We start from the raw sequence: 22,587 nt of genomic DNA on the forward strand, positions 1-22,587 counted from the left end.
GCAGTATAGTTAGAGTTCTCATTACTGTCTGCCACCTGTTAAACTATCTGCAACCAACCCAAGGTCTTTCCCCTCCCTGGGTAGAGACATCATTCTAGCCTGTCTGAAGATAAACCCATTCTTTCTAACAAGGAACACATAACATTCAACATTATGATTATAATAAGATTCATTCTTACAGTAATATAGTAGTATTCTGTTTAGTTATAATTCTAAGTCAAATGTATACATATTTTAGTCATTAAACACAAAAATCCCGTAACATATCCACCCTATGACTAAATATTATACCTTTAATCGTACTTCTAGTTTTATTAGAAATATTAAAAAGCACAATTCTATTTTTATTAGAAATATTTCTTGTTTTCCAAATACAACCTAAATCAACCACAACATCGTACACTACATCAATATATGTATTTACAATGGCTATTCCAGGCCTATATCAGAGTCATAACTATAATCTTCATCAAAGAAACATACAGTCTAACATAAAATGTATCAACACAAGATGGGACCTAATATTTATAATGTCTCAAAGTAGCCGGATCCATCCTCGGTCTGGGAACCAGTATTCATCCTCCCACTGGTCAGAACTTGGAATCGGTCCGTATCCTTATCATCAATATTGTCCTTGATTTCTCCAGAGTCCTGGAAATGAGACCTTTCACACCCAGAATCAAACACTCATACAGGTGAAATTGGCCCACGACACAGTGATTATGACAATTTTCCATTCCCCAAACATACTGTCACATCCATTTTTAAGAGAATTATCGACCCCAGAATTTTCTGCCAATTCGTGAGCTAAGGTGGTTAAACCAGTCAGGGCCTAGGTCACTGATCCGTCTGGAGCCGTGTTATCAGGGATAAATGTGCAACATTCTGCTCCAAATAAGACGCACACGCCACCCTTTTCTGCCGATAACATATCCAATACTATCCTATGTAAATACTATTGTCAAAAGATCCAGACGGATCACTCCTCCTCTCTCTTCTACCTGGTTCTAGGTCCTCGTTTTAGATAAGGGTGAAAAGCTTGTCTAAATAAATACTATCGGTCCAATTGGTAGGCAGGTCAGGTCACAACCTCATCCCTCCACATAACAACCAGACATCCACTCTGGGCCTTTTTATCTTACTGAAATCACCGGAAGTCAACCATCCAGTCAGGTCTTACTTCCTCTTCATTCCATCAGTTTGTAATGTGCCAGGCCCTACAATAATAGTGTCCTTCTGTAACTGTGAAAGGAGGAATGGAGGTAATGGGCACATGGGGATAAAGGTTATGCAGATCAAAGCAACTGTCATTGTCTGGCTTCCCTGCCTTCATGAACAGCTTTATCATACAGGCCATTCCCCTGAGTATATCAATTCCATCAAATGGAAAGGGGATGGTGGTCAGCTGTGGTTTGGCAGTAGCACAGACATTAACATTCTTCTTTCGCTACTGATCTGGCTGTATATTGAATACATTTTAACCAAAGTTGGAATCCCCAAACCCAGTCTCCCACCTCTATCACTTCTTTAAGGTCTTTTGTCTGAACTATTCGTACTGGTCCTTTACCCTGGATGTTTATACTAGGAATGTACGTGATGTTAGGGAGATGAATTGAACTCTGGCCGACCATAGTCTCCTTACCAGCTCTAACCTCTGCCACCTGGAATGGTACCATAGTATCAGTTGAAAACTGGTCGAAGCCAACATACCATAACCCGAAATCCTGGGACTTTACCATTTTAATGTTAATTCATACCTTTATACAATACTTCCTCTGCTCGGGAACACAGTCAGAAACTCCAACCCTTACTATACTCCATCTGTTCCTAAATTGTATGTATGGATTTACATAGCCCTCTCTCTCTGTGTGTGAGCTATGACCTGTGTCCATGAACCACACGGGGACCTACATAGATATATTCTATAATGGCTCTTAGTCCTAGACTGCCCAGGAGTCAGAGACCCCTTTTGGTCTACATAAAACTCCATTGAGACATCCTTCCCAACCTCCACTCTAACTTCCTGTCTATCCAGATCAAGGGATCTCTTATGCTTGGTTAATACAAAATTCTCATCATCGAAACCATGGGTCAAGTTACCACCTTCTGCATACTCAGGTGGGGTGTGGTGTATTAGGAATATGGCTCCCACAATAAGACAGCTCAGACCAATCAGCGCCCCTGTAAAGCCCCACCCTCTCCCAGAGAACATATCAACAGCCAGAGGCCAAGCCATACTTTCACTTCTATGAACGCTCACAGCGGAGAAAGGTCGGGTATAAGGGAATCTTCAGTAGGAGTTTAACCCCCGTATCCTGTTGATATCGGTTCTGCTCCTACCCCTGTGATTGTTCGACAGTGTCAGTGTGTCTTACCCTCCTACAAGTCTGACATGCACCCAGGTAGCTATTCCAGCTATTCTCACTGCGAATGCAGTCCCTAGGAGTGCTTGGTATGGCCCCTCCCACCGTGGCTGCTTCCAGTCCTTTTTCTTTAGTGATTGGACCCAGACCCAGTCATGTGGGTAATCCCCTCCTGTAGTTCTCCTGTAAGAGCATAAAATCTTGGACATACTGGTTTGGTTAATTAACAGGTTTTTTTTATGTGTTCTGCTAGAACCTCTGTCATTCTATCTGTTCTATTTGATTAGCTAGAATGTCATCCATTATTATATCTTGACCTAATTTTTTTGTTACCATACTCGTGTCCGCCAAGTAAGTTGGGAACGCTATATATATATATTTTTTAAAGTGTCCTATTCCATCCCCCCTTTGATACTTGGCTGCGGAGCCAAGTATCAATACTGTGTACCTTGTGTACCTTGTATCAATACTGGATCAACCTAACAATTCTCTGTTAAGTGTCTTATCTACTTTAAAAGTTATCAGTGCTGCCCCTTAGTTCCTGAAACCAACTAAGTTTTTCATTCCCTCTTTGTCTCCCCTCAGTAACRGTGACCCAGTCTGTGTCACTCCTATTTCTCTGCTCTGCTCTGCTCGCCCCCACCCTACTAAGTTCTGTGTAATGGTACGGCTTATCTCGGGACTATTCCACTGATTATACAGGGCCTTGAATCCCTCCACTGCCGGGGATTCTTCTAACCCAATATTCTTGTCATGTTTTGTCATTGATTATCATGTCTTGTCCCTGTGCTTCCCCTTCTATTCGTTTCCCTCTGCTGGTCTTATTAGGTTCTTTCCCTCTTTCTATCCCTCTCTCTCCCCCTCCCTCTCTCCCTCTCTCGCTCTCTCTCTCTATCGTTCCGTTCCTGCTCCCAGCTGTTCCTCATTCTCCTAACTACCTAATTTACTCTTTCACACCTGTCCCCTATTTTGCCCTCTGATTAGAGTCCCTATTTCTCCCTCTGTTTTCCGTTCTGTCATTGTCGGATCCTTGTTTGATGTTTGCTGTTCTGTGTCCTTGTTCCGCCCTGTCGTGTTTCCGCCTTCTTCAGATGCTGCGTGTGAGCAGGTATCTATATCAGCTACGGCCTGCGCCCTCCCGAAGCGACCTGCAGTCTGTGGTCGCGTATCCAGTTGTTCCCCTCTACTGCCTAGAGGATTTCAGTTTTCCTGGTTGACTTTACCTGAGATTATATCCAGGATTATCGTTTTTGTTATAGACTGGAATAAAGACTCTGTTTCTGTTAAGTCGCTTTTGGGTCCTCATTCACCAGCATAACAATTCTCCCGGAGTGCCATATATATAAAAATACTACTACCGGTCAAGAGATAAAAATAACAGTTTCAAATAACATGACCAGATCACAGTTACTACTCTAGAACCCTCCACAAAGAGAAATTATGGTACCCTTATGGCCATTGGGAGAGACTCAAGAAAGTCTGCCCTTAGACCAAGGCTATGCCCTTTCTTTCTTCTCATTGGTTCAATTTATAACTATGGCAAGGAACTATAAACTCGCAAATAATTATCAGTTATTAAATTTACCTTAATATCAGTATCACAAATGACCACAAATTCATTATCCAAATGGCCCTCCCTCGAAGCTGATCAGAACACAAGGAGAAAGCCGTGATAGAGGTCAAAGGTTATACCACCCTTTTACAGTCGTGTTACATACTATATGAGACATATTAAAGATCTCTTTATCTAAAGAATTCACGTGTTTAATTAAAACTCGGAAAATAAAACTCCTAATATTCCGTGAGTGTACCCCTTTAAGATATCTTTTCTCTGGAAACATGGAAATACCCTCAAACCCAACGTTTACTACAAACAAAACCTAGCAATTATAATAAGTATATTGTACACCCTCAAATCATTAGTTTTAAATTTCCTTAATGGTTGATAGGAGTASCCRGCCTTTAGACACAGACACACAACTGTGATTAACGGGTACCCTTTAACATTTAATCAGCTCCACCGGCATGTTAGTATACCTTAACTTTCTGTTAATTTTCACTGGTGTTACCTAGATATTCGAACTAAAAATCCATAAAGAGCTATCATAAATTTTTACGATTCAACTATTTTGACTTTCCTCTTATAGCCAACTATCCGTGATGGCCACCTAGCAATTTTTAGAGTATTTTTAGACTACTCTGACGATATTCAGCTACTTATAAAATTCTATTTGGAAGTTTTAACAACTTCTGAAACGTGGCTCAAAGCTATAATGCACGCATTTTCCCTCTAAATGACACAAACCAATTTTCTCTGTCCCACCCTCAGTCACAACATCATTGCCTGGTTGCAAAAGTGCATTGTGAGTGATGCAACAACGAGCGCTCAACCCATGTTCAGGCCGCACCAACTTTCAACGAACTGTAAATCATTGTTGACTAACTGCAACAGGCAATAGTACGGGTTCGATAAACCAAAACCAATTTATCACAATGGTTGGATCTTGAATAGATTTTACAACGTCAATCAACATCTCTCAATCAAAATTATACTGCCAGAAGTACAGAAAGAGTGTACCTGAACAATGGTCAAATCCATTTGAGTAACGTTATTGTATCCCACGTAATGACGTTGTTTACGTTATTACGCAACCAGTCAACCTGCCTCTAGGCAAAAACATCTACTTACTCCAACTGAGTTTTGCACCAAAACTATCGTAAAAGTAAAATCAACTTCTCAACTTTCTCTACTCCAAAATGTAAACGTACCATATACTTCGCTAAATTTATATCGCATGTCAGTCAATCCATAAGAATTATAACATTCCGATGGGCACAACTTTATCATATTTCTCCGTTATTCTTTAGAATTCATCAGGTTTAGGTAACTGTCACTTCTACGATTCAGTAATTTAAATACTATTCCCGTCTCAATACATTATTCATGCAGATCATTGAGGCAACACAACGTATCACATCGAAAGCGCATCGCTATCATTTAGAATTAGATTAGTCTTTCATTTTAACCTAAACAAGTTATTACAACGTTTCAGTTTATATCCTATACCGACACTAACGACCGTATTTTCTCAGGCAAAACATACAAATGGTTTAATTACAATTAAAGACTCCGATTTTAGTCAGAGCATTTACCGTGAATCGAAGTCAGGTCTCAAGCTTGGAAGGCAGCTATTTAACCCCTGAACCACCATCACTTTTGGGATAAAGGAGCCAATAACCCTACTTTTACAATTTTCTGTAGTCGCTAACTCCCGTCCATTCCGGGACCTCCTTGGAGGATTTACTACCCATGTTTAATAAATCCTTGCCACTCCTAGTAGCTATGGTATTTATCACTATCTGTATATGTATTTTCTATGATCTATGTATGTGTTGTTCTTACCGTTAGTTTTTACCTAGTTATTTTGGTTGTTCTCCCGTTTGGAAACTTTATCTATAGCGTTGCATTAGTTGGACATTAAATCTTACCCGTACAAATATAAGCTATTTCCCCGGGGGCAGAAAGTCCCAGTTAATAACCTATTATTTTGTGACATAGGACTTTTAAAGTTAATATCTCGTATCTTACTCCGCCATATTAGGTTTCCCTCTCTCCTGGAACCTCTTGTCTATAGATTTGGCTTTTATCTCAGATTTATAGATTTTGGTTTCCCTCTCCTCCTTTTTTGATACTTCTTTCAGTATTGAATAAGTGCTGTCATCTTGCCCAAACAGAACCACCCTTCCTTCTCACAAAGCCTAGTTTATATCCTCACCTATTTTAATATATCTACCGCGCCGTTTCATAGTCAGACTACTTCCCATATACAGATAGACTACTTAGGTTAGAACTTTATTTAGGTATGTCTTTTGAATTAATGGCTGTCCTATTTGCACAACACGACTGCACCCGTCAACACCCGTTTTAGTATCCCATCTTAATAACCCCTCTGGCCCCTAAGGCACCCGGATCTATTAAGGTATTTTTATTTAATGGTAGTGCACCTTACCTCAGGTCATTTCAGACCTGCCCCATTATCGATACATGTATATTGGTCATACAAAACCCATTGGATCTGTTTGGAATAGCAAAGCTCCTATTATTGATAAATTCTAAACATTTTAGAACATTYAATCAAGGATAACTTAAATCATTCCCCCCAGAATCGAGAATATAGGCTACTGACCTTGTCGCTGACTGGGAAAAGCAATGTTCGTTGGATCTCGTCACCACCTCTGTCGTGTACCAGTTCACCACTGGCCTGAAATAAACCCTCAAGTCAGAGGTCAGGTCTTTGTCTTACGGATCCTGGATCCGCCCGTGCACGGTTTTCAGCAGTTTCTTGGAACGACAGAGGCAGATCTTGAGTTCCGACTCTAAGGACCAAATTGTTAAAGGAATTTTATTTCCTATGTTTATCAACCAATTCAATTAAAACACTCTGCCCATACATAAGAATTTGTAAGACAATTATCAGCATTAAATGGACAGAAACCAGTCTTAAAATCAATCAATCAATAGCGTTTATTCTCGAGAGTACTGATCATAATACATTTTACATCAGGTTATATAATAAAGATGATGTCATAGGTTTTAATGTCCATCCTCCTCTCGGATACAATGGCAGTATAGTTAGAGTTCTCATTACTGTCTGCCACCTGTTAAACTATCTGCAACCAACCCAAGGTCTTTCCCCTCCCTGGGTAGAGACATCATTCTAACCTGTCTGAAGATAAACCCATTCTTTCTAACAAGGAACACATAACATTCAACATTATGATTATAATAAGATTCATTCTTACAGTAATATAGTAGTATTCTGTTTAGTTATAATTCTAAGTCAAATGTATACATATTTTAGTCATTAAACACAAAAATCCCGTAACAAGAAGCTTGGTCAGTTTGGAGAAGCTTGGACAGTTTCGAGAAGCTTGGTCAGTTTGGAGAAGATTGGACAGTTTGAAGAAGCTTGAACAGTTTGGAGAAGCTTGAACAGTTTGGAGAAGCTTGGACAGTTTGGAGAAGCTTGGACAGTTTGGAGAAGCTTGGACAGTTTGGAGAAGCTTGGACAGTTTGGAGAAGCTTGGACAGTTTGGAGAAGTTTTGCCAGTTTGGAGAAGCTTGGACAGTTTGGAGAAGCTTGGACAGTTTGGAGAAGTTTTGCCAGTTTGGAGAAGCTTGGCCAGTTTGGAGAAGCTTGGCCAGTTTGGAAAAGCTTGGCCAGTTTGTAGAAGCTTGGCCAGTTTGGAGAAGCTTGGACAGTTTGGAGAAGCTTGGACAGTTTGGAGAATACTGCAGTGTTACTACATTCTTCTTAACTGAAAAGTTGTTGGATGAATAACTACAGTCAGAATAAGAGGTATTCACTCTCATTCAAAGACATTAGACATATGCAGGGATTTCTCCTCTCTCGTTTTCTGATGTTGTTTTTTATAGGGGAAGTCCAGGAAGAACCAGAGCAAATGGTGGATTGGTTACAATGGTGATACATTCATGTGAAGTAATTATTAACTTTAGGGAATATATATGCCTGGTATAATTTGGTGTTACTGTGAGAGAACTCTGTGTTTGTAAATATAATTTAGTGAGACTTGTACGATGACAGATTTGTGGTGGAACTGAGAGATGATAAGAGTCAAACATTTAGGGACGTTCATTCACTAGTTCCCATGAAGAAGGGAACAGGACATTGCAGTTTCCATTTCCATCAGATAAAGAAGGAAAAGGAGAGGAAAGGGGAGGGGAGAGCGGGGTGTGGTAATCACTGTTTAAAACCAACAGCCCATCCCCCTCTTCCTCACTCCCGTCTCTCTTCTTTCTCTGACTGTCCATCCTCGCACAACTTCGGTGAGTGAAAACTAACCTAGTAAAACGTGTACATAGTGCTCGCTGCTAATGCTTCAGTTTGTTTAGCTGTGTGTGTCTCTGATATGTTAGATGTCAATTTACATTCTCATTGGGTGGTTTACAACATTTATTTGCAATTGTGTGTAGTTTATGTTTCTATAGTGATTAATACTTGACTGCAAAAGTTTGAATGATTTCAGGGTGTGCTTTGCAACAGTTAGTAAGCGCCTGTCTCCACTGTTTGTGATCTTGAGCCAAGCTCTGTGGAGGGCGTAACTCTGTCTGCTGTCCATTCTAACATGTGTGGGTGCTACTCAGAGCACTACGCAGTTCAGATGAAAGAATCTCTCTTCTCTTCCTCCTCCTCCCTCTCTCTCTCCTCCCTCATCCTTCCATAGTGCAGAACACTACCTCTTCTATCCTCCACCCCCCCTCTCTCTCGCTCTCTCTTTCCTTCACTCTGTCCTTACCATAAACTCTCTCTCTCGCTCTGACCATTCTGTGCGTAGAGGGTGTTTCTAGTTATCAGATGGCGCAGTCAGAGGGGTGGTAACAAGGTGTGTCTGGTTGGCTGCTGCGATCAGTGGAGTCCACACACGTGACTCAGAGAGAGATGAGTGGAGTCCACCACAGTGACTCAGGAGAGATAGTGGAGTCCACCGACAGTCGATCCTACACCGAAGAGACGTCAGCTGGAGTCCCACACAGTGACTCCAAGAGAGCAATCAGTGGACGTCCACATCAGTGACCTCAGTAGAGCAGGAGACAGTCCAGTGGAGTCACCCTGTGGAATCAGGAGAGGAGATCAGTGGAGTCCCCCCATACCTCCACCTGACTCAGAGAGAGATCAGTGAGTCCAACCACAGTGACTCAGAGAGAGATGAGTGGAGTCCACCACAGTGACTGGGATTGTTCCTTACAACTATAATGTTGTGCTTACCATGTTCGTACTGTATGGTTGCTTCAGCGTCCTAATTTGACCGCACTTACTGCAAGTCACACTGGAGAGGAGGGTCAGCTAAATGAGGGATTTACATTACAGACGCTTCCTTAAACTCAGAAACTAGACTACAGGTAGGCAGAGAAAGATAGAAGAGAGAGAGCAACCTCCCTACATAGTGGCGAGATATGTTAAGGGACAGAGTGAAGAGACACACCTTAAGCAAACTAGATAGAAAGAGGGTGGAGACAGGTGAGGGGTGGGGCAGGTGAGGGGTGGGGGAGGTGCTGGGATTTCTATGTTATTGTTTGCCTGAAATTACCAACGCGCCTTTCTGCCTGCCCACCAATTTCCTCCCATCTGTATTTTTGTCTGTGTGTCTGTCTGTCCCTCTCTCTCTATCTCTCTCTCTATATACTTTCTCTCTTTCTCTCCTTAAAATCCCCCAGAGTTAATGAGAGAGACATGCAAGGGCGTTGGCTAGAGCCATGCCTGTTTGTGTTTAAACAACTCAGCCCCCTCTTCTCTTCCTTTCTTCCCTCCATATCCGCCTCTCTCTCTCTTTCTCGCTCCACCTCTCTCTCTATGTCTCTATCTCTAACCTCTCTCCGCCTCTCTCCCTCTCTAATTGCCTCTGTTGCATTGCTCTCCATCTCTCCTCCCCCTCTCTTTCTCTTCCTCCCTTTGTGGTAGAGATGTAGAACCTGTTTGCAGTAGTGGGACGTGGTATGTGTGTAGTTAAGTCTTTGCTTCGTGTGCAACAACCGTTAATACTCTTTAAACCCTCTATTCAACCTGAAACTTATTAATAACCTAAATGTGTTCTCTCGTAGTCACCATGTCACAGGTCCAGCAGGCTATAGCATTGCTCATCTCAGCCTTCCACAAGTACTCTGGCAAGGAAGGCGACAAGACGACCCTGAGCAAGGGAGAACTCAAAGATCTGCTCAACGCAGAGCTTGGAGAGATCATGGGGGTGAGTGGATCCTAGGAACAGTTCAGTTCAATCATGCTTTATCAGCAGCACGACCAAATACAATACTGCTAAAGACAGACACTACTGAAATATTGAATTGCTTGGAACATCACAAACACATGACCRGKKTCATCCAATAGAATAAATTAATRTCTCACACCTTTATAAACAAATAACAACTGTATGGATTCTAGTTTTAACTGCTGAAATCAAAGTCTCACCCATTACCTCTCTCTCTCTCTCTGATCATTATAACAGAAAAACACTGACCAGGCAAAGGTTGACAAGATCTTCAAAGATCTGGACGCWYACMCAGATGGCAGTGTGGACTTCCAGGAGTACGTCACACTGGTGGCCTGCCTCACCATGATGTGCAATGAGTTCTTCAKKAAGAAGTGAAARAGCTCCCCCTGCCCACTCTCCACAGAACAGCAGCTCTTGCTCCATGAGTGAATTCATGATAAGATAAGCAAGATCCTCAATGCAGGMTCAGAGYGTCAGAGATYCAGGTTTACACACATWCACAGAAAAAGGGTTGGGTTAGTTATACACACCACACATAGACAGACAGGTGAAGGACACAGACACTGACCTGAACACATGCAGACATATAGGCTACAATCTCATGAGATGGAGAGGAAGCTCTTTGGTTTGTTTAAAGTGAAAAATGAAATAAACTATTTTAATATGTTTGGAAGAAAGCTGACTTATCATTTGTGCAGGTGTGTGTGTGTTTGTGCATGTGTGATTGGCTGTGTATGTCCTAAATAGGATATAGCAAGCAACATGAATCAAACACGAACCTTTGTTTTCAGACACCTGGTGAAATAATACAATTAGTTGATTATGTCAACGTAACCAAACATACAATGAAATTAGGGGTTATGAGGCATACCCTATATTTGACTACTTAATTATATCACAATACTGTTATCTACTCCAGAGCCAGTAAGAATACAGGAAGTCAACTGTTACTGTGAAGGTCCAATAGAGCCACATATAGAACCATCTCCAAGATGAAGCCTCCTACCCAGCAACATGAAACAACAAAGATAATATCCAAATAATGATACTGTATCGCAGGTCTCCATAGAGAACCTATTGGACAATACTGAAGATGAATATTAAGATTAGCCATAGTCCAGCAATCGCCTAGTCTTAGATTAAATCTAAAACAAGGCTGTGCAAGGAAGTTTGTACATGTCTATCACCAGATGATCATCGCCGCGGGTCAGAGCAGGAAGGTAGGGGAAGCAACAGMGGCTACATTAAAATAGTGTGTAAAGTAGCATGCAGTAGAAGGAAAGGTTGTTCAGGTGTCAGGAAGAGGTGTCCTGAGAGTGTGTTTCAAGCGTCTCAGAGTAGGAGTGCTGATTTAGGATCAGTTCTGCCTTTTTAGATCAATATGAAAGATACTACTTGGACAGAGGGGGACCTGATCCTAGATCAGCACTCCTCCTCAGAGGCACGGTACATACAYCCCCTGGTCACYCAGCCACTCGGTTGAATCTAACACATCTCTATGATGCATTAGTCTTGATCAGGGTTGGGGTCAATTCCACTGACATTCTAGTCTGAACTGAACTCCTATAGAGAACTTCCATGTCAAATTCAACTGATGAGAACTGAAATTGACTGACACAACTCTGGTGTCAATAAAAATAACATTTAGGCCTARAGTAATCCAGGGTACTTGATATGTGAGTGTGAGACTAGAAGGTGGATGTTGTTGTGCTCCAGCCCAGTGCAGGGGGAAGGTGGTAGGGTGGCAGCCCAGTGCAGGGGGAAGGTGGTAGGGTGGCAGCCCAGTGCAGGGGGATGGTGGGAGTGTGGCTGCCTTGTGTTGGTGTCCTTTTTACAGGTTCCCGACAGGGCCGAGTGAGACCAGGAAAGAGTGAGGCTGTTCTGAGCTGAGCTCTTGGCTGTTCTCTCAACCATCAAGGTTTCGGCCAGAACATCTAAGCAGAACCACCAGTGGGTTCTCATTACTGTTTGTGTGTGTGTGTGTGTGTGTGTGTGTGTGTGTGTGTGTGTGTGTGTGCGTTTGTGTGTGTTCATTATACAGAGTAGGTTGATTGAGAACACATTGTATTTTATATGGCACCGATTCCTTGTAGGCCTTCACCAGTTCTTGTGATGATTGAAAAGACAGGGGGCATTCAGGGCCATTCCCCATCAGACCATAGGAGCTTGTGTTGGGATTCAATACTCTTCACAATCAACAACATACACAGATAGATTGGCTAAACACATACGTCTGAGACATCAGTTTTATTAATTTATTAATGTGGTCTGTCCAGAGGAAGGAGGACATAGGCAGTGGACATATTTTCATGGAGGTCAATACTTGTCGTACTGGGAAACTAATTAGCATACACTCAGTGGCAGTGGGCAAGCAAAGAATGCCACAAACTTTGCCATTGGCTGAGGCAGTGAGTAGGCGGAGGTTGGAATGAGAGGGTTCCTGTAAGAGCCTATCAGAGTGCCAGACAGTGGGGTGTGTGTGGGGGAGAAGTAGAACAGTCTCTCATCATGTGAGAGCCCAAAGACACACACACACACACATGCTCCTCACCATGGAAACGCTTCTCACCTCTGGGTCGTCGTGGAGACACTCCTCACCTGGACAGTAGACTCCTCCCTGCATAAACCGGAATTATATAGTTTAGCCAATCAGACACCTGGCGGCTGGATGGAATAAGGAAGTAATCTGCATAGGCTAATCCTAATCCACAGACAAAGGCAGTTTTAATCTGAGATCTTCTCGGCAGGCTGGGCTTGACTGGCTGGGTCTGTGGGATTGATRCACCAAAGACTGGAGGATACCCAAAATGTATTTCTCCAATAGGATTCCCAGATCACMCTTGTGACAGCACGCACATGGATCTAATCTTCCTCGCTCCCATTGACCTCAATACAACCACATGGTGATCTGTTCAACTACCCATGCTCTGTAGTTGTTCYTGGAAGTAATTGTTGGTTGTGCCTCTAAGTTTAAACCCTCTCTGACTCTCTACCCACTACAGGCAGTGACCGGCTTTTGCACAGAAGGCTGTAGTGAATAGAGGTGGATGGAAGCGCCTTTGATGTGGTTTAGATAATCTATTGTTTGCTTTTGGCTGTCTGGTGACAAGGAGGCTATTTTTGGTCAGTCATGTTCGGCAGTGTGAAGAAAATCATCTCTCTGTTTGAGACTCGACGGCAGCCTCGACCCCTCTCTCTACCTCCTTCCCTCCCTCCATCTCTCTCTCCATCTCTACCTCCTTCCCTCCCTCCATCTCTCTCTCCATCTCTACCTCCATCTCTTCCTCCTTCCCTCCCTCCATCTCTACCTCCTTCCCTCCCTCCATCTCTCTCTCCATCTCTTTCTTCATCTCTTCCCCTATCCCTCCCTTCCTCCCTATCCCCTCTCAGGTCCAGTAAAAAAGCCCTCCAGTCCCCCTTAAAGAGACACTCCTCTCCTTCTGCCTCCCTCTCCGGCTGCCCTTCCTCCTTCTCCGGCTGCCCTTCCTCCCTCTCCGGCTGCCCTTCCTCCTTCTCCGGCTGCCCTTCCTCCTTCTCCGGCTGCCCTTCCTCCTTCTCCGGCTGCCCTTCCTCCCTCTACCCCCAGACCAAACCCAGACCCCCCCTTACCCCCCCACCTGTCCATCAACCACTACAACTTCCTGCTAGATGGGGGGTAGGATGGAGAGTAGGAGAAGAAGGCAGGGAGAGAGTGAGTGATACGGGTTGGGGTCATGGAGGGCTGAGAGGTCGTGGGGGGGTCAGGGTTAGGGACTCATGGCCGAGCGGACGGCAGGAGCTTCAGATGAGGAACCCAAACAGTCTTCACCATGAAGATTCCACAACACTTTAGGACCGCAAATAAACCTCAACTCCAGACCACTACTCAACCCCAACCTCAACCCCGAACCACTGTTCAACCCCAACCTCAACCCCAGACCACTACTCAACCCCAACATCACCAGCAGACCACTATTCAACCCCAATGTCAACCCCAGACCACTACTCAACCCCAACCTCAACCGCAGACCACTATTCAACCCCAATGTTCAACCCCAGACCACTACTCAACCCCAACCTCAACCGCAGACCACTATTCAACCCCAGACACTACTCAACCTGAACATCAACCGCAGACCACTAATGAACTCCAGACCACTACTCAACCCCAACCTCAACCCCAGACCACTACTCAACCCCAACCGCAGACCACTACTCAACTCCAGACCACTACTCAACCCCAACCGCAGACACTACTCAACCGCAGACCACTACTAAACCAAAACCTCAACAGCAGACTACTTCTAAGTCTGAACCTCAACCCCAGACCCAGACCACTCATCAACCCCAACCTCAACACCAGGCCCCGCTCCCATCCTGGTCGCTGTGTCTGAAGGTACACCTTCTGTCCGGAACGCTGAGGCAACCTTCCTGTCCTGCTGCTCTTCTGCCACAGGTAACGATGGAAATGGCCTGGCCATTTGTTGTGTCGGGAGGTGACTGTGTTCAGGAATAGACATCAATGTGAACCATGTGCACTAAGACACAATCTCCTTTGTTGTTGTTGTTGTTGTTGTTGCAGTGGCTCCAGTAGCAGTAAGATGCAATTGACAACAAGATTGAGCAAGCCATGGTGGAGGCAGTGTGTTATGGTTATAGTGTCTGTAATGTGTTGTATTGAAGGACTTGGTGAAGACTCATCTGTTGCTGGAAGAATTGTGACATACATTTGATGATATGCTATAATGACATTGTATATTGCTGTTAGGACTTGGTGAAGAGCCACCTGATGCTGGCTGTGAGAGAGGAGGAGGAGCTACTGAGGAAGCGGATCAACCAGCTGTCAGAGAGGAACGCCCAGCTGGAGAGAGAGAACTACATACTGAGAGCACTGAGAGACAGACAGAGACACTAACGCACTCATCCACGTACACACTCACACACACACAAGAGAAGCTAACAGTATTAGTACATGCCTTTAATTCTATTTAAATGGGTGTTTTGAATAATCCTGTAAAATGTGTATTTATATTTAACCTTTATGTACCCAGGCGAGTCAAGAACAAATTCTTATTTACAATGACGCCTGGCGATATGATGATGATGTCTCGATGATGCTGTAGTTAGAAGAGGCCTGGTTCCCAGTCTCTATAACGTTCCACTTCTTAGCCTACTCCATGTCGTGTGTGCCAATGGCAGTTAATGAGTGGAATGTTAGCTAAACGGAGACAGGTAACCAGGCTAATGAAGAGGGGGTTCTGAAAGAGAAAGTGTGAAGTGTGCATATTCTGTAATTCTGAGAAGAAAAAAATTATGAGTCAAATAAATAACTGTTACTAAAGAAGAGTTTGACTTGTGCCGTAGAGTCCACCACTTACACAAGCACACACAATGTAACATGCACGCCATGGGGCGCCATTGTATAATTTCCTACTAACGAAGAAACCGGAAGTGTGATTGTTTCATTCTGTAGAAGGTGTTATGGTGGCGCCAGTGGAGGGAATTTCAAAAGTGAGCAGATCCTGCTAAATAGAGTCAATCTATCCTCATGTATTAACAGTGAAAACTACAAGAAACGAGTGAGCTCAGCTGTCATTCGGGGCGCTTCCTCATAACAGTAAGCGGAGAATAAACGACATGATTGAATCTGCATAGCTTTAGTTAACGTTAGCTAGCTAATTAGCCAAACAAACCCTATAACGTTAGCTGGCTAGTAGTACGACAAGTAAAGTTAGCTGGCTAACTGACTGGTGAACTTTCTAGCATGTCTGCTGTCGTCGTTAGCCAGCTAGCTGGCTGTGTGCTGAAAGCTCCCACTGTGAATGGAATCTAGAGATCAAACGTTAGCTAGATAACGTCACATCGTCATATCTGGTTGGAAGTGTAAAGTTAACGCTATTCAACATACACTACAGATCCAGCAATGGCAAGGGACTGGGTTGGACATAGGACTCAAAATATGTTAAGTTTGCTCCATCGGAAAGGTTAGGTTAGGGGGTGTTAAGGTTAGGCAAAGTGATAATGTAACTGCCATTCAGAACCATACAAAATATTCCCGTCGTTGACTGCCTTTGCCTTGTATCTTACCTAACATCAGTAACAGAGCCATCACCCAAAGATAAAGACCCAGACTGGTGACCTAAGATGACCAGAGTAGGTCCCCTGCAGCAGCATCCTCTAGCAGGGTGCAGTGACCCAGACATCCGGCTGGTCCCCCTGCCTGCCCCGGTGCCCCTGGTCCCCGCTAGCCTCCTGCGGTTCCCGGAACTGGACCTGTCTCTCCCCCTCAGCCCAGACCCACCACGCCCCAGCCCGGCTAGCCTGCTGAGAGGACGCAGCCACCGGCAGGTCAGTCTGACACATACACACACACACTGACGGACAGTCACAGATGGTGCTTTTCTCAGTTGTCAAGACAGCTGTAGAAATGATGAGAGATCTGTGTGTGTCGGTCTGTGTTTTTGGAGAGACATCACTGAAGTGTGTGCCCCTGACTCTACAGGTGCGATTTGCCTCCGAYGAGCCTGTGGTTGTCACGGTGATAGCAGAGCCTAGCAAAGATCCTCCACCTTGGCAWTGCCCTGGACACTCCAGCAGTTACTCAAAGGGGAAAAGACTCCATGGTAACTAACCCTCCWGGTCTGSAGTCTGATGTACTCATGTTCCCCTGCACAGGAGTTGCATGCATCAACCAATGGTTGTGTGCCACGTCATCGACTGTGCCGTCGCACCAGATTGCTATAACATGTGATGTGGTTAGGCTGATACYTAAAATACCTATCCAGYTGTTATAAGATCTGGCATGAGTCAGCAATGTCTGAGCAGAGGACTGGTCAATATCTCTTCCTGTATTCCTCKCATAGGTGGAGATCTGCMTTGGAGGGCAAGGTCAGCAACCAARGAGGAGGCTCCCTGTGWGGAGAGGGGTGGCAGCCTCCKTGAAGGGGCGGAGTTAAATACTACTCTGGCTCTGAGGMCTGAGCTAGATAACGTGGCAGGGGCAGAGTTTAACTCCCAGAAGGCCGTGCAGGAGCAACTACAGAAGTCAGACAGAACCAAGAACAGCATCAGCGCCCGGGCTACAGAGGGTAGCACACAGAAACACATACATGCAGACATAAACACACGCACACAGAGAAACACACACATGCAGACATAAACACACACAGAGAAACATACACATGCAGACATAAACACACACACAGAAACACACACATGCAGACATAAACACACACACAGAAACATACACATGCAGACATAAACACACACACAGAAACATACACATGCAGACATAAACACACACCACACACGAACTGAGTGCATGTCCTGTCTTTGTCTATAGGTGTGAACGTCCCTCCATCCCAGCACCTCTACAGGGCATTGGTCAGTGTGAATGTGGAGGAGGAGGAGCTTATCAGCCAGGCTCTACGTGACAGGCTTCAGCTGGTCTCACCCACATGCAGCCATGGCAACAAGGCAGGTCCCTCTCACTGACCCCATCAGATTACATTTATGTGTGTGTGTGTGTGTGTGTGTAAGTAATATGTAAATAAAGGTGTGTGTAGAGCGAAAACACTCATGACCTGCAACTAGTCCATAACTGTATTTGTAATCCGTGTGAGCAGAAAGAGGACAGTCCTGACCTGCAGGTTTTCTTCAGGGGGGATCTGCTGAGAGAGAAGCCTCTCCTACCAAGGGAGGAGATTACCATACAACGCCCCCAGCCCATCCCACGCCCCGCAGACACAACCTTCGACCTCTACCACAGACACACATGCTGGGAGGCTGGACCCTGACACACACACACACTTACTCTGAACCTCTAGACTGAAAGGCCCTGTCCCAAAACTTAAGAAAAGCATGATCCCTTCTTTCCCTCCCTACCTCCGTCATTCTCGGATATAAATATTGTATTTTAAACCGAATACAACAGGTATAAACCTTACAGTGAAATGCTTACTTACCGGCCCTTACCAACAGTGCCATTTTAAGTAAAAAATAGGTATTAGGTGAACAATAGATAAGTAAAGAAATATATATATTTTTTAAACAACAGTGAAATAACAGTAGCGAGGCTATAAACAGTAGCGAGGCTATATACAGTAGCGAGGCTATAACTCATGCATGTAATGTTAACTGACTGATATTCTATGTATAAGATCTCCTAAACCTGTGTTAACCTCAGACCTTATTTCCTGCNATAAGTAAAGAAATATATATATTTTTTAAACAACAGTGAAATAACAGTAGCGAGGCTATAAACAGTAGCGAGGCTATATACAGTAGCGAGGCTATAACTCATGCATGTAATGTTAACTGACTGATATTCTATGTATAAGATCTCCTAAACCTGTGTTAACCTCAGACCTTATTTCCTGCYTTTATCCCAAAACGCTATTCTTTCCTCATTTCATTTCCCCTATAGGAATGGCTGAACGAATCAGAGGTTAGAGTGTGTTTATTATGTAGTGTTGGTGTGTGTAACACATTGGTGTAACGGAGTTTTGTGTTGGTGTGTGATTGCTAACATCGAGCAAGTCCTTTCCCTACCACAGGATAGACATGTTTGTGTTTCAGTGGTGGGAACAATTCTGTAATTTTGTGAAAATGGTACTTCATCTCCCAGATTAACTCAATTGAAATGGAATTGAGCCCAAATCACCTAGATGTGTTGTTTTATATCTCCTAGATGTGATGTGTTTTATATCTCCTAGATGTGTGGTTCAGGACCATCTCCAGTTAGAATCCATCAGCCTACGTCACCCTTTGCTGTAACCTGGGTGATATAGACCATCCACACTTTCTCTCTCTCTCACACGCACACACAGGCACGCTTGTACCATCTCAGCTCATCTCTCTCTCTCACACACACACACCCCAGTCTCTGAGACCCGGGCATCTCTCTCTGACCATGGACATGTCAGCGCTGGGCAGTGGGAGCAGCTGTTCAGAGGATTGTGTGGTAGGGTCTGGCTGTCTGGAGGACTGTGGGAACCAGAGTGACTGGACTGACTGGGAATGGGAGYACTTCAGTGGGGCTGAGCTGGTGTGTGTGACAGCCGTGTGTGTGCTGCTGCTGGCCCTGGGCATCACAGGAAATATGTTAACCATCCTGGTAGTTTGGCTCCGGCCACACCTGAGAAGCACCACCTACCTCTACCTGAGTAGTATGGCTGTCTCCGACCTCCTCATACTGCTTCTGATGCCTTTAGATCTGCACTACAAGGTAAGGGGGAGTCTCTCGCTAGCTATGGAGGTTCTCTCCCTGGGGATTAGCTAGCTGATACTGCGTGTGTGTGATTTCTGTTTCTCTCACTAGCTGTGGAGGTTCTTGCCCTGGGGGTTAGACGATATAGTGTCTGAGCGGGTTGTGTGTGTGTGTAACCTATCTGTGTGTCTGTCCCTCTAGCTGTGGAGGTTCCGGCCCTGGGATCTGGGTGATACAGTGTGTAAACTGAGTGTGTTCGTCAGTGAGAGTTGTACCTACTCCTCCATCCTCCACATCACCGCTCTTTCTCTGGAGCGCTACCTCGCTGTCTGTCGACCACTCACAGCCAAGACCCTGGTCACACGGACCCGCGTCCGCACTCTCATTGGCTGCCTGTGGGTTGTGGCCCTGATCAGCGCCGGGCCGGTGTTTGCTATGGTAGGGGTAGAGGAGCTGGGGGGAGGTGAGGGGGAGAGCGAGTGTCGCTGTACGGACTACGCCGTCTCCTCAGGCCTGCTGGGGGCCATGATGTGGCTCTCCAACCTCTACTTCCTGATGCCGCTGGGCATTCTGGGAGTTGTGTATGGCCTGATRGGCAGGAAGCTATGGCTCCGCCCACAACGCAGCAGCCGAGACCGCGCCCAGCGACACACCATCAAGATGCTAGGTGAGGCTGTGAGAGAGTCTCTGTATTTTAAAGTTACTTTGATTTACTGGTTTGGGCCTCAGCAATACTACAGCTAAGCAGCTATTGTGAACCAACTTATCACACATACAGTAATAATGAGTTCTAATTTCAACTCTCTCTGTCGCTCCGTCCCATATTCTCCTCTCTCTAGGGATGATCGTGCTGGCGTTTGTTCTGTGTTGGCTGCCATTCCACGTTGGTCGGACGTTGTTCTCTGTGACTCTGGGCTCCAGCGCTGATATGTACTACATCTCTCAGTACTTTAACCTCGTCTCCTTTGTGTTGTTCTACCTCAGTGCTGCTGTCAACCCTATCCTCTACAACACCATGTCAGCACGCTACCGCCACGCTGTCCGCAGCCTGCTGCGCTCACACCCCCCCCGCTCGCCGCACCGCACATGCACGGCCACAACACTCTACACCACCCTGTAACTCACACCACCCACAACACTCTAACACACCCCGCGCTCCGCCACCCCCGACTCACACCACAACACTCTACCACACCCTGTAACTCACACCCCCCCCCCCCCCACTCACGCCACAACACTCTACCACCACCCTGTAACTCACACACCCCCGCTCCCGCCACCCCGCCACAACACTACCACCCACTGTAACTCACACACCCCCCGCTCCCGCCACCCCCACTCACGCCACAACACTCTACCCCCCCCTGTAACTCACACACCCCCCGCTCCCGCACCCCACTCACGTCACAACACTCTACCACCACCCTGTAACTCACACACCCCCGCTCCCGCCACCCCCGCCACAACACTCTACACCACCCTGTAACTTCAACACCCCCCGCTCCCGCCACCCCCACTCACGCCACAACACTCTACCCCACCCTGTAACTACACACACCGCTCCCGCCACCCCCCACAACACTCTACCACCACCCTGTAAACTCACACACCCCCCGCTCCCGCCACCCCACTCACGCCACAACACTCTACCCCCACCCTGTAACTCACACACCCCCGTCCCGCCCACCCCACTCACGTACAACACTCTACCACCACCCTGTAACTCACACACCCCGCTCCGCCACCCCCACAACACTCTAAACCACCTGTAACTCACACCCCGCTCCCGCCACCCCCCGTCCCCCGCCACAACACTCTACCACCACCCTGTAACTCACACACCCCGCTCCACCACCCGCCACAACACTCTAACCACCACTGTAACTCACACACACCCCGCTCCGCCACCCGACTCACGTCACAACACTCTACCACCACCCTGTAACTCACAACCCCCGCTCCGCCACCCCCGCCACAACATCTACCACCTGTAACTCACACACACCCCGTCCGCCACCCCCCCGACTCACGCCACAACACTCTACACCACCCTGTAACTCACGGACACACACACACAGAGAAAACCTTGGAGATGGATGGAGGAATAAGACTTTGTTTAGAGGCACATTGTCTTTAGTGAGACATTGTCAGATTTATTGTAAATATTTGTTTAATATATATTTTGCCATTTTGATGACTGTTGGTCTAACCCCTGAAGGTGTGTGTGTTCTCGAGTGATGTGTAATAAACTGTAATTCCAGCCTTTTGTCTTTGTGGTACTTTAGCTCTGGTGTGTGCTGTGGTGTTGTGTGTGTGTGTGTGTCACCATGGTGACTGCTGAGGGTAAGAATGGCCCCTGGGTAGTATTGGCGGGTTGGGAGATTGATTAGAGGGGGTTACTGGGATTATTGGTTAATGTGAGGGAGGGAGGGATGTAAGGTGTGTGTGTAGCAGTAGGAGGTTGCAGCCTTTGAGTTGACGGCGTGCTCAGAGTTCCACTCTGTCTCATCACAGACTGACTGATTTAGCAGACTTGACACCTGCAAGCCCACCCACCCCACTCTCTCACACTCACACCTCCTGGGAAGCTCTTGGGAGCCCCCCATTCTAGGAAATCAGTGGCATCAATTAACAAGGGAGACAAGGACACCAGTGGCTACTGCAAACCTCCAGGCTCAGATCTGAATATCACAGCAAAGTAAAAAAAAAAAAGGCCCTTTTTTCACATCACAGTACAACATATTCAGTCCTCTACTGTGCATTTGAGTATTTTGTATTGATGTACATTTTTGAATTTGTGTTACATCTAATCTKAATAAAACATTTGACTGATAATAAACCCTACACTCTTCATTCACTTTCTTTCATGACAGACTCACTCAACCTGTCATGATGGAGAGAGAGAATGAAAGAAAGAATCTGAAATGTGTCTTTATATTGTGTGTATCTTGGGCTCTGTGTTTCAGAGTAGAGTTCCTGTTCAGCCCATCCACCCCCTCTACCTGCCTAACACCATCATGGCACACTTGTCTTCTAGCCTCTGCTATTCTTCCTGCCTCCATCCTACTATACCTCTCAGGAGGAGCGCTGATAGATGTGGTATCTGGCCAATGGAACTTGACCCAAACAATGGAAAAACATTGTCCCCCAGTAAAATTTGTTGACATTTAGGATATTGTTTATATGTGTATTTTACACTATGTTGTGGTAAAAATCGGAACATAATACTTGTATGGATGTCAACCCCAC

General features: G+C 45.4%; 3 protein-coding genes across 5 annotated transcripts in view; all 3 read left to right on the forward strand.

The window, feature by feature from the left end:
• The window catches only part of LOC112075142 (ictacalcin), a 44,789-nt gene extending 33,972 nt beyond the window's left edge, over positions 1 to 10,817 (forward strand). The window contains exons 1-3 of one of the 2 annotated variants that reach the window (XM_024142176.2): positions 8,019 to 8,211; positions 9,985 to 10,127; positions 10,386 to 10,817. In XM_024142176.2, coding sequence (XP_023997944.1) covers positions 8,034 to 8,211; positions 9,985 to 10,127; positions 10,386 to 10,526 — 462 coding nt within the window. In that variant the 5' untranslated portion in view covers positions 8,019 to 8,033 and the 3' untranslated portion in view covers positions 10,527 to 10,817. Of the gene's footprint in view, positions 1 to 8,018; positions 8,212 to 9,984; positions 10,128 to 10,385 lie in introns of those variants that run through there. The other variant, XM_024142177.2, reaches the window with a different exon arrangement.
• Positions 10,818 to 15,577: 4,760 nt separating this feature from the next.
• On the forward strand, positions 15,578 to 18,323 carry ppp1r35 (protein phosphatase 1, regulatory subunit 35). Of its 2 annotated transcripts, none has more exons than XM_024142181.2 (6): positions 15,578 to 15,747; positions 16,228 to 16,478; positions 16,633 to 16,753; positions 16,994 to 17,218; positions 17,473 to 17,606; positions 17,791 to 18,323. In XM_024142181.2, exons 2-6 carry the CDS (start codon positions 16,275 to 16,277, stop codon positions 17,959 to 17,961), a joined length of 855 nt encoding a protein of 284 aa, XP_023997949.1. In that variant the 5' UTR covers positions 15,578 to 15,747; positions 16,228 to 16,274; the 3' UTR covers positions 17,962 to 18,323. The 2 variants fall into 2 exon arrangements, with proteins under 2 accessions (XP_023997949.1, XP_070296883.1); XM_070440782.1 differs by having other exon boundaries at positions 15,579 to 15,747; positions 17,473 to 17,610; positions 17,760 to 18,323.
• A 13-nt stretch (positions 18,324 to 18,336) lies between these two features.
• LOC112075144 (growth hormone secretagogue receptor type 1) lies at positions 18,337 to 20,458 on the forward strand. Its single transcript, XM_024142178.2, has 3 exons — positions 18,337 to 19,356; positions 19,540 to 20,005; positions 20,178 to 20,458. Exons 1-3 carry the CDS (start codon positions 19,042 to 19,044, stop codon positions 20,456 to 20,458), a joined length of 1,062 nt encoding a protein of 353 aa, XP_023997946.1. The 5' UTR covers positions 18,337 to 19,041.
• The last annotated feature ends 2,129 nt before the right edge of the window (positions 20,459 to 22,587 follow it).

This window comes from Salvelinus sp. IW2-2015, unplaced genomic scaffold (genome assembly GCF_002910315.2).
Source record: "Salvelinus sp. IW2-2015 unplaced genomic scaffold, ASM291031v2 Un_scaffold3001, whole genome shotgun sequence".
NCBI lineage: Eukaryota > Metazoa > Chordata > Actinopteri > Salmoniformes > Salmonidae > Salvelinus > Salvelinus sp. IW2-2015.